This window comes from Ricinus communis, chromosome 8 (assembly GCF_019578655.1).
Source record: "Ricinus communis isolate WT05 ecotype wild-type chromosome 8, ASM1957865v1, whole genome shotgun sequence".
Lineage (NCBI taxonomy): Eukaryota > Viridiplantae > Streptophyta > Magnoliopsida > Malpighiales > Euphorbiaceae > Ricinus > Ricinus communis.
The window spans coordinates 26,213,747-26,228,788 of record NC_063263.1 but is presented as its reverse complement, the minus strand read 5'-3'; the positions used below and the strand labels follow the sequence as shown (position 1 = coordinate 26,228,788).

Genomic DNA, 15,042 nt, shown 5'->3' with positions numbered 1-15,042 from the left:
AGTGACGGACGATCTTTAGTATAAATATTATTAAATAATTCTTGGTCGTAGGATTAAATATTGGACTTCTTTAATCTGAAAGACCAACATAATATGTTTAATCCTATGATTAGTATGGGATACTAATATTTATAGGATGGTGAGTCTCATGCCATTTAGTACGAATAACTAAGTTAATCATTATTGGTCTGACTTGTAAGACAAGTAGACTGAACATGACTTGAAAAAATGATGAATCATATGAATAATTTACTTAAGTCATTGATTCATTATTAAGTTATGATGGTGTAACTAATCCTTAGATTTGAGGTGATAAAGTTGTCTCATAAATAAGTAATTGAAATTTGCTTATACTTTAAGTATCCGTTCATAATTAGAATGGGTACTTGTAGATAGTGGCCCCAGTTGCAGATACATGAAGGCGGGTGCTCATCATCAAGGAATTCATTACCATGAGTAAATAAAGAGAATATTCTATGCAATCCAGTAACATCTTGACTATTAAATCCTTGGCCGAGGTAATTATGATTAATGGAAAAATGAGTTTTTGCATTAATCATATTTACTCTAGACCTATCTTGGATTTGGTCATAGAATCGAGTTAGTAGATTTGATTACTCTATAATCCTTATTTGATCAAGGTATTGTTTAATGGAAGAATTTAATTACATGGCAATCATAAATAAAAGGTTTATGGATAATCAATATCTTTATTATTAATTGGATAATTATAATATATTGCTAGACGTCACTTATAATTTATGGAAAAGTTATGTGACAATTAATTAATTATTTCCTTAGTTGATTGAAGTGTTTTAATTAATATTAAAGAGTTTAATATTAGATTTCCATATATTAATATTGTTTGACACATATCATCATAAAAGAGTTATATGATAATATGTGTTAATACTGCTTGACACATGTCATCACATAAAAGTTTTGTAGTGACATGTTTTGCTCTTCAAAGGTTGTAATATTTTTCTATATATTCTTCATGTTTGTAAAAAATAAAATATTTTCTGTTAAAACTTAAATCCTCAATTACAATTAGTAACTATATTTTTATAAAATATTTTAAAAAAATTATAATTATCATAAAAAATTTAAGAATCAAAACTTATTTTTTCATTAATTGTATTAACTTTTAAGATACTAATAAATTTATAAATAAAATATAGAGAACAATATATGTATTAAACTAAAAATAGAATATAAATAATAATATTATATGAGAAAAAAATTTAGCATAAAATTATAAAATAAATAAAAAAATATGTAATTTTTAAATAATATTAATATAAACGATAGATAGATATATATTATATTTTCGTTAAAAAACTTATTATCATTTTTTCATTTCTAATAATTCGGGCACCGTTAAGGGATATCATTTCAAAAATTTAGACGGAGCGGCAAAATCATTATGATTAGTATCATTAACATTAGTATTCACTGCACCCGCTCTTCTGTTCCTCTTTTAAGAAAAAAAAGAAAACTGTGAATCAGTGCTCTCTCTCTCCTTTTCGCCAATGGCCAGAGTCAAACTTTCTGCTCCACGGAGGCAACTCCGAAAGAAACCCTGTAACTTCATCTCTTTCTCATGTCTCTTGATTGATTTTTTTTTTTTTAACGGATTTCAGTGGTTTAAACCCTAATTATTATTATTATTATTGTATTGATTACAGCTGAAACTGAAAGAGTAAACTCTCCAATTTCACAGACTCCTCGATCTCCGGTAACTTTTTAATTCTCATTTTGTTGTTTCTTCGCTTGATTTTATAATTTCTAAGAAAATCACAGCTTAATAGAGCCTTTGAGCTTTTTCATGTTATATTGAATTATGCAGACATCTGATTTCTTTTTCTTTTTAAATTTATTTTCTTAAATTTAGAAGAACTAATTTAATATTCATTTCTCTTTTTATTGTTCTTTTTTATTATTATTTTCTTGGTAAAACAAGGCAACAAGACCAAGAACCAGGACAGCACAGTCAAATGCTCCATCAAGTGAGGTTTATTTATTTATTTTTGCTGTATCATTTGTTTAGTATTTTAGATTCAATTGGTGGAGATGATTGTATTGATGCATGGTTTTGGTTTCTTTTTTTCAATTATCATAATTATAAAGCTCCCGGAACAGAAAGGCAAAGGAAAAGTCATCGTTACAAGCCGGGAACAGTAGCACTTCGTGAAATTCGTCACTTTCAGAAAACCTGGAATTTGCTCATCCCAGCTGCTAGCTTCATCCGAGTTGTGAGCTTTCATCTAATTTCACCCTTTTTATGTTTAAAGCTTATAAAGATGGTCCTTTTATTGCATCTTAATTCCATCTATAGCACTTATTTTGTTTAACGAAACTTGGATATATCTATGCTTCGGCATATTATTCATCTGATTTCTTATAGATTTGAATTTGAGAGAAATTTCAATTTCTTAATCCTCTTAACCCTTCCCTTGTCACTCAAACACATAGAAACACGGCCAGTTTTAGTTTTCCCCCTCTTGCTGCTGTATCATTTGAGTTTTCTTGTGCTTTCCTTTTAGAATCTTAGTTTCCTTATAGAGGCTCAATATTCAAATTGCTCTTTTGTCATTCGCTTTGTTATTTTGTTTATGAGGATTTTGGGCAATTTTGTTCTGTACCTAAAAGATTTAGTGGTTATTCTAGGAAAGAAAGGTTTTTCTTGCTGAAGACTTTCAGATACTTTCTTTGGGATATAATTCGTTAATCTGGTTGAGGTTAATTGTTAATTTATCAATTATTTGTTCGTATCTTATGGATTTTATAATTTGCAATTCAAACAATTCCTGTTTCAATGCTTTGAGATGTTCATTATTTCTTTATTCCTTTCTCCTGTATTATATTTTCCATTTTGCAAAACAATTTGGTCTCTGTCAGTGTCAAATATAGAGAGTTTCTGTTCACATTATGTTTATACATGTATATTTTATCTTTCTATCTTCATTGTTTGGCGCATCATAACATGATACTATTCCATATATCTTTAAAAGTGAATTTAATTTATAGAATTGGAATTAAAAATGGGATTTGACATCTTTTAAATCTCTTGACATATAGGTCCTTTAATTCCATTATTCTTATGGTTTAGGGACTTTTCATACTTCTAAGGCTTTTTGGGATGCTTCTTGAATGCATTTATTAATTGTTAATATTGCTCCATGAGGTACATCTGAAGTTATTTATGTCTGTATAGTGTGTTTTGCATTGAGTGGTGGTAATTGTCCTTATCTTTTACAGGTAAAATATATCACTGCAGAACACTCACGTGCAGTTAGCCGTTGGACAGCTGAAGCTTTAGTGGCACTTCAAGAGGTACTGTAAATATTTGAATACATGCAGGCAGACACTCACACTGAAATATATACATGGGCATGATAACAATAACGAGTGCAGGCGCATTATGGGCGTGATTAAGTCCATGTGTGCAGCACTGATCTAAATTCAGTTCTCGTGTCTAATAGTTGTGTTTATTCTGATCCCATAGCAACTATGAGAATCCTGTCAAGGCTGAACTTCATGACTTGAAAAGTTTTAACATGCTTTTCAGCTTAACATTATGACTACATGATCAATTCTATCTGTGTGTAGTCCGTCTCAGCAATTAATAGTTTAGTATGAAAACGAAACTTAAGACTGTTGCTGTTAGTGGTTCTAATTTTGTGAGGCTAAGGATATCGTACTACTATGGTTTTGATCTATTCATAATGAAATTAAATGATTCCTTGGTTTGTATTCACTCTAGGCAGCAGAGGAGTTTTTGGTTCATTTATTTGAAGATGGAATGCTATGTGCAATTCATGCAAGGCGTGTTACATTGAGTAAGTTAGACTTGATAGAACTGTTATTATTACACTCTCTCTCTCTCTCTCTCTCTCTCTCTCTCTCTCTCTCTCTCTCTCTCGCTCTACTTCTTTTCAATGAGAAAACTTTCACTTGTAAGTTTTCTAGAAGAATTTTGTGAAGTTTTCCTCAGTAGTCTCAACTACCCAGAGTAGGACCTGTTAACTATCTCCAGTTTGAATGTGTTCTAAATCCTTATAATTTGGTTTCATTTCCATTTTTGAACTATCTGTGTTTTGTGGTTGTATTTGTTTAATTGGGCTGACTGAATGATAAGTTTTTGGCCTTGCCTCCTTGTTCCAAGTCAGTGCAGCTTTGTCTGCTTGAAACTTGGCATTTGTGTCATGTTGCTGACTGTTCTTAGTAGTATGGATTTGAGGACTATTTACATCTAAATGTTCATTTCTTCTTGGAGAAAAATTAATATGAAAACTTTGCTTTTGCCATCACTAGATATGCATAGAATTTGTCTTGTGCAGCATCATTTTAATTGTATACCCCATCTTGAATAGGCACATCTTTGGCAATTTAGGCTATTTCAAAAGTTATTTGGTGTCATATTATGTTTTAGAAGTATTTGCACTGTCTTAAATAGGTGAAACTCGCTTACACTGATTGTATGAAAACATACAAATGCAAAAATTAGGTATAACTTCTATTGCAGTCTTTCTTTACATATAAAATATGTAGCAGTTCTGTACTCTTTTTTGGCATCACAGATGCAGTACTCCATTGCTGATACCTTGATTCGACTGCTGATTTATGAGTGCAAATAAGCTTTCGTACCTATCAGTCAAGATAAGATGCTAAAATATGAGACCTAATGCACAGATCAATAAGTAAAAGACTGCTAGATGCATCTGTCTAGAGATTGCATATGTTCTTTATTCCTGATCTTGATGCAAATGCTAGTGATAGCTATTTATTAGACTTGGAGTGGCTGAGGAATTAAATTATCTATCGAGGGGCATTATAGTTCTATGTTGTGCTTCTTTATGTGGAGGCATGATAATCTGTTCTCAGTTATGGATCATCTCCATTACATGCTGCTGAATTTTCTGGGCTCTCTTCATAATTCTTGTCCATATCCAATGACTCTGGCGTTCCCTTCATGTTCACTGGGGAATGTTTCAATTGCAATACTGTAGGTGTGACATGCATCATAAAATGTAATTCTGCTGCTTCAGTATTCTTATTCAAGCAATCTTTATACGTAGTCTATATGCACTAGCAATTCATTAAAGAAACTTGTGTTTGCTTTGTTTGCTCAGTGAAAAAGGATTTTGAATTGGCACGACGGCTGGGAAGGAAGGGACAACTTTGGTGATAGTGTTACAGTGTCATCATTGCTGTTCATAACCATTATGAAATGTAATTCTGCTGTTGTTTATAGGTAGCAGTGTCTTTATGATTACTTTGGTAATGTTAATGATTAGAAAGTGGGGAAGTCTTAACTTTCCTAACTGCGTTTATAGTGTAGTCAAGGTGGATACCATCGTCAAAAATTCCTTAGAATCCAGAAAGTGTGTTAGGGGTTTCTGTAGGGATCATTCAGCCTTTCGTGGTTGTAAGCCGACTCATATCTGGCTAATGCTTGTTTTAGGTTTACTTTTGGACCACTCAGCCTTAGATTGGATTAGCATTTGCATTCAAATGATGAAAGTATTTTATAATCAAACTACTCAAATTTGTAGGTCTTAGTTGTTAAATGTTAAATTGTTGAATGGTTGCTTAGATATAATATTCAAGTATTGTATTATGGTGATTTCTATTTGACATTAAGCTTTGGGAATATGCATTATTTAGGCTCCGTGAAACAAAACGGAAAATAATTTATTGCTGAAATATATTCTATAAGGAAAACATTTTCCAGGAGAACAGCTTATTTTTTATTGTTTAGCTGTACACGGAAATTATTTTATCGTATTTGGCATTTTTAGATGGAAAATTACTTTTTTCTTTTCCATAAAACAATATTAAAAGTTTTAATACTCATCAAAATCTTATGTTTTAATCTGTAATTAAATATTAAAAAAATTACATCAAAAAATAGCAAAATTGAGAATTTTTCAATAACTGCCGGATCGTTAGAGCCGATCACCAAAGGTATTTGTCAAGGGTTGATATATTAATTGAAAAATATTTGGTTGGTTTTTATGCAAGTATATTTTATTTTTATAAAGGTAAAAGTTACAAATAAATTTTTTAAATTTTCAGCTAAAGTGTAATTAAATTTTTAAAATTTTAATTAAGCTAATAGAAAGGCATAAAAATGTCTTTGTACTTATTAAAAAAGTCTAATTAAGTTCTCATTTTTTTTTAACTCAATTAAGCCTATTAACTTTTATTAAAAGTCTAATTAAGTTTCTATCTTATTTTTTTGGCTCAATTAAACCTATTAACTTTTATAAAAGGTCAATTAACTAATAATGTTAATAGCATCCAAAATGTCATTAAGTGTAAGGATCCCATTATTTTGAGAACGCGAAAAATAACCGCTTTGGATATTTTAAGATCATGCCTATATCACGTGAGGGAGAAAGCCACCTCTTCTTTATTTTTGTATAATTAGTATCTATAAATCCTAACTTACAAAGAAGAGTAGTGATTTTTTTCCTCACTTGAAATGGTAGCAACATTTTCGTCTTTTTTATCACGCTCATTTGTAAGTAGAGGGTGAGGGCAAGTTGTTGAGTTGGACTATATCCTGCTACCTCCAATATGTTTTTGCAATAAAACCATAAAGATGCACACTTCATGGAGGGTGACCAATCCTGGAAGGAAGGTCTACAATTGTATGAGCTATGATGTAAGTTAAATAAAGAAGAAGAAGTTGCTCTCTTCCTCACATGATATAGACGTGACTTTAAAATATTTAGAGCGGTTATTATTCACGCTCTCAAAATAATGGGACCCTTACACTTAACGACATTTTGGACGCTGTTAGCATTAGTGGTTAATTGGACATTTTATAAAAATTAATAGGTTTAATTGGCAAAAAAAAAAAAGATGGAAACTTAATTGCACCTTTTATAAAAGTTTATGGGTTTAATTGAGCAAAAAAAAGGATGAGAACTTAATTGAACTTTTCTAATAAATTCAATGGTTTTTTTTGTACCTTTTGCTCAAAGTTTAAAACAGAACAATTATATTTTTGAAATTTATTATTTTATTATTTTTATTCACTAAAGATAGCTTCCTCACATATAAAAATAAAAAAATATAAGTTGAAAAGAATTAAGACAGTGCTTAAAACTAATTAATTTTCGTGCTATTGCATAGTGAAATAAATACAATTAGCTTCAAGGATGTAATTATTATGTCTTTTTAAATTTTAAAAATATAATTAAGCTATTTTAAATTTTAGAGGTTTAATTGCATTTTGATTGAGAGTTCAAGGATTTGTCTATACTTTTGGTTTTTATAAATTTGTAAAACTTTGAAAAATGACTTTTGGAAATCATTTTCCTTAATAATGTCTTAATTTTTCCTTTAACTAGAAAAATGTTTTCCGCTGACCAATTTCATTGGATACACCAAAATGTGGAAAATGTTTTCTCTAGAAAATATTCTTTCGAGAAACAAACAGAAACTTAAAATCAATCCTTTTTATCACTCCAATTTGACACTAACATACACATGCTCACATATTCCTAAAAATGAAATTTGAGAGAATTAGAATTAATATTTTTTTAAGAATCGGATGAAAGTCTTCTGAATCGATTCTTTAACAGGAAATATTTAATACTAGCTAAGCAGCCCGTGCTCTGTTGCGGGCTGCAATTATTTAACTTAATTTATGTAAAAAAATAAAAGTAAATTAATTAATTTCGTAGAAATTTCTGTATTTTATGATACCTTTTTCTGTTATATAAATAATTAATATAACTATAATAAAATATCATAAATGTAATAAAATCACAATAAAAAATATTTTAATGATTTTCTCAATTGTCCATCTGCCGGTATAAATAAGCGAGAATTGTGAATCCCTAGTTGAAGGAGGAGACCTTCCAAATCCCTCAAGGAGTCCAGTAGTGGAGGTTCAGCGAGTTCCATGAATTGCTAAATAATGTGGTCTCAAAGAGATAAACGAGAAAAGCTCAGACCATCTGATCTACTTCTTAAATAGTCCGAGGTGTAAATCCCCTATACTGGAGAGGAATGATCTGATAAGCTAAACACAGGGTGTTCTTGTGTGTCGGCAAGAACCCTAGTAGATCGATAATGAATTGGTCTCAAGCATTAAACCACTGCGTGGATAGCATAATCAAAATGTACAGGTGTACCTATGAAGTTGATGCTGGTGATAGCAACGAAAGATAGAGGCAACATCGTCAGCTTCCCGACCGGTGTGTGGAAGGTGTTGGTGGTGTCCATTGACCTCTTTATCAATACATAGACCGAGTTATGGTTGGTCCTCATAGTAGTAGAAGGCAACATGGCAACAAACCGACAGAACCGGGTGTCATAAATTCGAGCATGGACGAAGCTCGATAGTTTATCAAAACAATCTTGCATGTCGTAAATTTTTTTAATAAACTGGATCTGTTAAAGTATACCCTGAAGACAAAGAGTTGCCAGATGGTTTGTGTTAATTTATATATTGTATTAATGACATACAATTATACTAGAGGCATTATTCGACTCTAATGGTATGAGTAGTTGAGTATTATTGAGGAATAATCCAAACTGTTAGAGATGAAAATTATGGAATGTAAACACAAATGTAAGAGAAATTATAAAGCAAGTTTATAATGATGAAGTTCCCATTACATACATTTCTAAAATTTGTTCTTAGTTGATGTCTGGTTAAGAATTAGATATTGATCATTGGATATTGATCAGATGCTCGAGATTATCATAATTTGTTATCACTTACTTGTGAAGTAAGCAATCTATCTCATAAGGTTGAGAAACATGGATCTGAGATAAGCATATAGATATTGTTACAAGAACAAGTTTATTATAACCCCATTGAGTAGTCTATATGGAATTTACTGCAAGTGTCTATGGACAATATTTATAAGAAGTGATCCTTACACTTGAGATAACCGTATGTTACCTTATATGACGACTACTATATTTTGATACTTTCTTATGTTTTCCTATCCATGGAGCACTCAAGGCATAGTCATTGGGTATAGTAAGAGTAATATGAAGTTCATAAGTTATCAATAAAGAATTTGTTGCCCAAGGTAATATGTCATGGGACCTTATCCTGATGATTCTTGATATGCTCTAACATGGAAATCCTTAGCCAAGGTTGTATGAATGCAAATTATAAAAAGCGTTTTATAGATCTTATTCAAAATGTTATATGTAATTATCAAGAATAAATATGCTTGGTTCAATTATAGAGTTGACACTTGCATCCATGCTCTATGAATCAATTGGGATAAAAAGTACAATGAAAGGATTGAATTATATTGTAAGATTGTTTATTGTAAAGGTTGATTAAAGCACTTTAATCATTCGTACACATTTGAGTGGTCATGATGCATTACTAGATGCCTATCTTGATATATGAATATGAATTAAGTTACATTAGAGAATTAACATTGAATTAAAATAGTTTAACTCATAATCTATATTCATTGCCAACATGTTAGGAACCTTTTAGGTCACACACAAATAGGCTTTAAGTGAGTATTAAAATGAGATTTTAAGCATTGAGCTTAAGCTCATATATATTAGGCCTAATTAAATTAATTAAGAGCTAATGGGTATTGTATAATGGGCCTGTGATGGATCTATTATCCATAGATCAGTTTGTATAATAATTAAAGTCCATTTAGAATAATAATGCCCAACTTAAAATAAGTTAGGGTTCTATAGAAATCCTAAACCATTAAAAGGCCATATATATAGAAAGATATGTGTTAAACCTTGAGGGTTATTAATTCTATTTTGATGGTTACAAATAATTAAGAATGACTAATTTTATGTTTTTTTAGTGTTTATGTGCAAGGAAGGAAAACTGGTTCTTCTAAATCTGGGCAGATTCACGCTTGTGAACTTTTATTCACAGCCGTAAAACTTCAATTTTACAGCCATGGACAAGATTTTGCAGCCGTCGATAATAGTTCCCAACCATGAAGAATTCTTGCCTCAAACACTAAAAAGGGCAGTAGCGTTCATGGCATCCTTCCCAGCCGTGAAAACGAGAATTCACGACCGTGAAGAAATGTTCATGCCCGTGAAAAATGCTTCCTCCCAAAATTTAAAGAAACTATAGAAGAATTCACGAGAAAAGTTTCTAAGCCTTGAACAAGAGTTCCCAGCCATGAAACAAAGTCTTCCTAGTCGTGAAAAAAAAGTTCAAGCTCGTGAATGATGGCAGTTATGAAGGTTGTTGAAACGGCTACTTTTGCATTTAATGAGGGAGCAACGTCTCTATTTCACCTAGAAGTATTTAAACATAATTTCTAAATGATCTACGTCAAGCAAGAGCATTTATTTTGAGCCTCCTTTGTGTATTTACTCTCAACAACTTCAAATCTTCAATTTTTTCATCTTGTATTAAAGATTCAAGCTTGGGATTGAATCTCTGGATAGTTGGGTATTTAATTCTTGTATTCAAACCTGTTAACTTGTGAAACTTTTCTAGATACTTTACTAATGGATGTAATCATTTTGTTTATTTTAGTAAGTGATGTTAAGTACGAAAATATGGCCTTCTATGTTTAAGCAAATCAGCCTACCTAACATTAAGGTCCATGTCAATGTTTTGTAGTAATGTATGGCTATAATATTGCTATAATTTCTTTTGTATTATCTACATATATCAATAATAGGTGATGGAATAGTTGAATACAACAATTGATAGAGAGTGTGCTCTATTTTCTCTTTCATGGTTTCATGGTATGTCTTAAAACTAACAGTGGTATCAGAACATTATTCTTATGGGTTGTGAGATTTAAATAAAAAAAATTATTGAGAGTTTTTGAGAGATTAAACACTTTTGAGTGGTCAAATGGCTTTAGGAAGCTACACTTCTCCTACCATTCCTTAATTTTCTAGAGAAAATTATCAAATATTGGATTGTTAAAATGAAATTGCACTTGAACTCCGTGGGTTTATGGTAGATTGTAGATCAAGATAAGCAAGTTCCACCAGTGAGAGCTAATCCCACTATAGCTCAAATCAAGCAACATGAGGAGGAGATATTGAAGAGAGAAAAAGTAGTCACTTTCTTGCATTAAGCCTTGATAGATGATGTGTTTATGAGCATCATGTATATTGAAACAACCAAGCAAATATGGGATGAGTTAAAAGAAAGATATAAAGGAAATGAAAGAGTTAAATCTGTTAAGTTGCTGACTCTTAAGACAGAGTTTGAAATGTTGAAGATGAAGGAGAATGGAGCTGTCAAAGATTATTCTTCAAAGTTATTAGAAGTTATGAATCAAATGAGACTCTATGGTAAGGTTGTGCAAGATCATAAAGTAGTGGAGAAAATGCTAATCAGCTTACTTAAACAATTTGAAGCTAATGTAGTTACCATTAAGGATTCATGTAATCTTAAGAAGCTGACTATTTCAGAGATGATCAACAAATTACAAGTTCAAAGAACAAAGAATTTCCATGAGAAATGATGATGTAGCTGAAGGTGCATTTCTAGCAAAGTCTAAACAAAAGCAACATGTTCAGAAAACTCAAAATAAGCTTAATCATAGTAGAAAAGGCAATGATCAAAAGGGAAAAGGAAATATACGCGAAAGCTCAACTAAATCTATAACAAAGGACAAATTTCCTCCTTCTCTAATTCGTAGAAGAGCAAATCACTTGGAAAAAGATTGCTGGTATAAGAGGAAGCCTTAAATTTAGTGTAACTATTGTAAGAAATGGGGCATAGAGATAAGTTCTGCAGATCCAAACAAAACCCGTCTTAGTCGCAACCTGCACAATAGGCTAACTTCACAGATGGACAACCCCAAGCCGAAGACCACTTCTTTATGGCTATGAAAGCATGTTATACAACCTTAAAAGATGTATGGTATGTGGATAGTAGTTGTACGAGTCATATGGTTAGAGATTCAAGTCTTTTTATTTCTTTAGACAAGTCTGACATAACCAAAGTCAAACTTGGAAATGGAGAGATGGTTCAAGCTTGTAGGAAAGATAAGGTTTCTGTTCAAACTAGAAAAGGACCAAAAGTAATTCATGATGTGCTATTAATCCTAGATTTGGATCAAAATTTGCTTAGTGTTGCACAATTATTAAAAGGAGGATATTCACTTTCATTTAAAGAAAAGGGTTGCACTATCTTGGATAAAAATAATTCTGAAATAGTTAAGGTTAAATGGTTGATAATTGCTTTCCAATAAGTTGGAATAAAGTCAATCACTCAGCACTTGTTTCCAAACATGATGATTCTAGTTTATGGCATAAAAGGTATGGTCATTTTAATATGGGTGCATTGAAGTTTCTATAATCTCATAATATGGTTAGAGATATGCCTGCAATTAGTTGCATTGATGTTTTATACGATGCTTGCCAATTGGGAAAAACGCATAGAAAGCCATTCTCATCAAAGAATGTTGTAAGGGCCAAGAATAAGCTTGAACTTGTTCATACTGATTTATATGGCCCTATTAGTGCTCCATCTTTAAGTCAGAATAAATACTTTATTTCATTTATTGATGATCTGACTAGAATGACATGGGTGTATTTTCTTTCAAGTAAAGCTCAAACTTTTAATGTCTTTAAGAAGTTTAGAGCTATGGTGGAAACCGAAAGTGGCTACAAGATTAAAATGTTGAGATCAGACAATGGAAAGGAGTACACCTCCAATGAATTTAATGTATTTTGTGAAGATATGGGGATCACTCATCAATTAACAGTCAGTTATATTCCTAAGAAAAATGGAGTTTCAGAAAGAAAGAACAGAATGACTACGAAGATGGCAAGATGTCTGATTGTAGAGAATAAGTTGCTGAGAAGTTTTTGGGCTGAAGCTGTTTATATAACAGTCTATCTCTTGAATCGGCTGCCAACTAGAGCTGTTCAAGGGAAAAGTCTAATTGAGGCTTGGTCAGGAATAAAGCCATATGCCAAACACCTAAAAACCTTTGGATCAATCTGTTATACTCATATTGCAAATGTTAAAAGATCCGAATTGGATGTTAAAACTAAGATAGGAATTTTCTTGGGTTATGCAGTAGTATCTAAAGGCTGAAGAGTGTATAATTTACAATCAAAGAAGATTGTCATAAGTAGAGATATTCAAGTTGATGAGGAGGCATATTATGATTGGGATAATAATCAAGTTCGAAGAAATGTAAAGCTGGAACCACTCATAAAAATTCATGCCGCAATTGATAACCAAAATCAAATTGCGAAGGATGTGGAAGATTAAGAAGCTAAATCAGATTCTCCAGTGCTAAAGACTAAGTCTTTGGTTGAAATTTATGAGAAATGTAATTTTTTAGTGAATGAGCCTTCATGTGTTCAAGAAGCCTCAGTGCTTTCAGAATGGAATAATGCAATGAAGGAGGAGTTGGCCATAATCAATAAAAATGGCACCTGGGAACTCACTTCAAAGCCTAAAGATAAGCATATGATAGGTGTTTAGTAGGTTTATAGGATAAAATTGAATCGGGATGGCTCCATTCACAAGTATAAAGCCAGACTTATTGTGAAAGGGTATTCTCAAATGGCTAGAATTGATTACGGCGACACATTTGCTCCAGTTGCTAGGCATAAAACTATCAAATTACTTGTTGCTCTTTCAGCTCAACAAGGATGGAGGATCTTTCACTTGGATGTTAAATCAGCTAACTTGAATAGAGTGTTGCAAGAAGATATTTATGTTGAGCAGCTTAGATATGAAGGATATAACAAAAAATATATGAGCTATAGAAGCCACGCTTTTTAAGCTTGAATTTTGATTGATGATTCGATGTGGGGCCATGCTGCTTGGGTTGAGGACTTTATATTTGGGAATTGCCAATTTCAATCCCTTAGGGTTTGAGGACTTTGCCTGCTTGAATTTGAGATTTTGCCTGCTTGGATTGAGGACTTCGCTTGCTTTTCGGGACCATGTTCGTTTGAATTGGGAACCACGCCCATGGAATTGGGGGCTATGCCTATTGAATTAGTGATTGTAGAGACCTCCCTCTGGCCACTTTCCATTATAGAAAACTATTTCACTGCTATGAATCGATTTGGTAATTTTTCTCTTTCAAGTACTCGGGTTAAAATTCCCCACCTCAGGGCACATGATTTAATTATTATAGGTCATGAAGATAAAGTACATAGGCTTTATAAAGCCTTGTATGGGCTGAAACAGGTTCCACGAGCCTGGTACAACAAGATTGATGATCATTTTCTTCAACATGGTTTTAGGAGGAGCCAAAATGAGCCTACTCTCTATGTAAGCTTGCTGCAATGGTAAGAAAATAATTATGTCTTTATATTTATATGATTTACTAGTTACTATTGATGATGTTTATGAAATTGACAAATTTAAGAAGAGTATATTGCAGGTTTTTGAAATGACAGATCTTGGAGAGATGATCTATCTCTTAGGAATGGAAGTGCATCAATCCGATGCTGGAAATTTTTCTCTTACTGAGAAAGAATGCAAGTGATATGCTAATACAATTCAAATTGGAGAGTTGTAATTCAGTCTTAACCCCTCTTGCTATTAATAAAAAGCTCACTAAGGCCGATGGTGATGCTAAAGTAGATGCAACTTAATATAGAAGTTTAATTGGCAGCCTTCTCCAATTAAGTACAACAACACCAGATTTGATGTTCTCTGCCAGCTTAGTTTTGAGGTTCATGCATTCACCAAGTTTGACACATCTTAGTGTTGGTAAAAGAGTTCTGAGGTGTTTGAAGGGTACTATGGATCTTGGTATTTGGTATTGCAAAAGTGATGGAAAACTTAAAGGATTTGTTGATAGTGATTGGGTAGGTTCTATAGATGATTCTAAGTCCACGACTAGGTTTGTTTCTTCACTTGGAAGTGGAGTACTTTCATTTTTAAAAAGCAAGATGTAGTTGCTCAATCCTCAGCTAAAGTAGAGTATATTACAACAGTAGCTTCAAACCAAGCCATATGGATCATAAAAGATCTTAATAGACCTGGATTATGTTATGAAGAACCTACTATGCTATGGTGTGACAATAGCTCAACTATTTCTATTGCTAAGAATCCTGACCAGCATA

General features: G+C 32.1%; 1 protein-coding gene across 2 annotated transcripts; it reads left to right on the top strand.

The window, feature by feature from the left end:
• The first annotated feature begins 1,393 nt into the window (after positions 1–1,393).
• LOC107260848 (histone H3-like centromeric protein HTR12) lies at positions 1,394–5,564 on the top strand. 2 transcript variants are annotated; one of them, XM_015715902.3, is made up of 7 exons: positions 1,394–1,584; positions 1,689–1,738; positions 1,964–2,009; positions 2,131–2,255; positions 3,262–3,336; positions 3,767–3,842; positions 5,136–5,564. In XM_015715902.3, the coding sequence occupies exons 1-7, from the start codon at positions 1,533–1,535 to the stop codon at positions 5,189–5,191; spliced, it is 480 nt and encodes a 159-aa protein (XP_015571388.1). In that variant the 5' UTR covers positions 1,394–1,532; the 3' UTR covers positions 5,192–5,564. The 2 variants fall into 2 exon arrangements, with proteins under 2 accessions (XP_015571388.1, XP_048233464.1); XM_048377507.1 differs by lacking the exon at positions 3,767–3,842.
• The last annotated feature ends 9,478 nt before the right edge of the window (positions 5,565–15,042 follow it).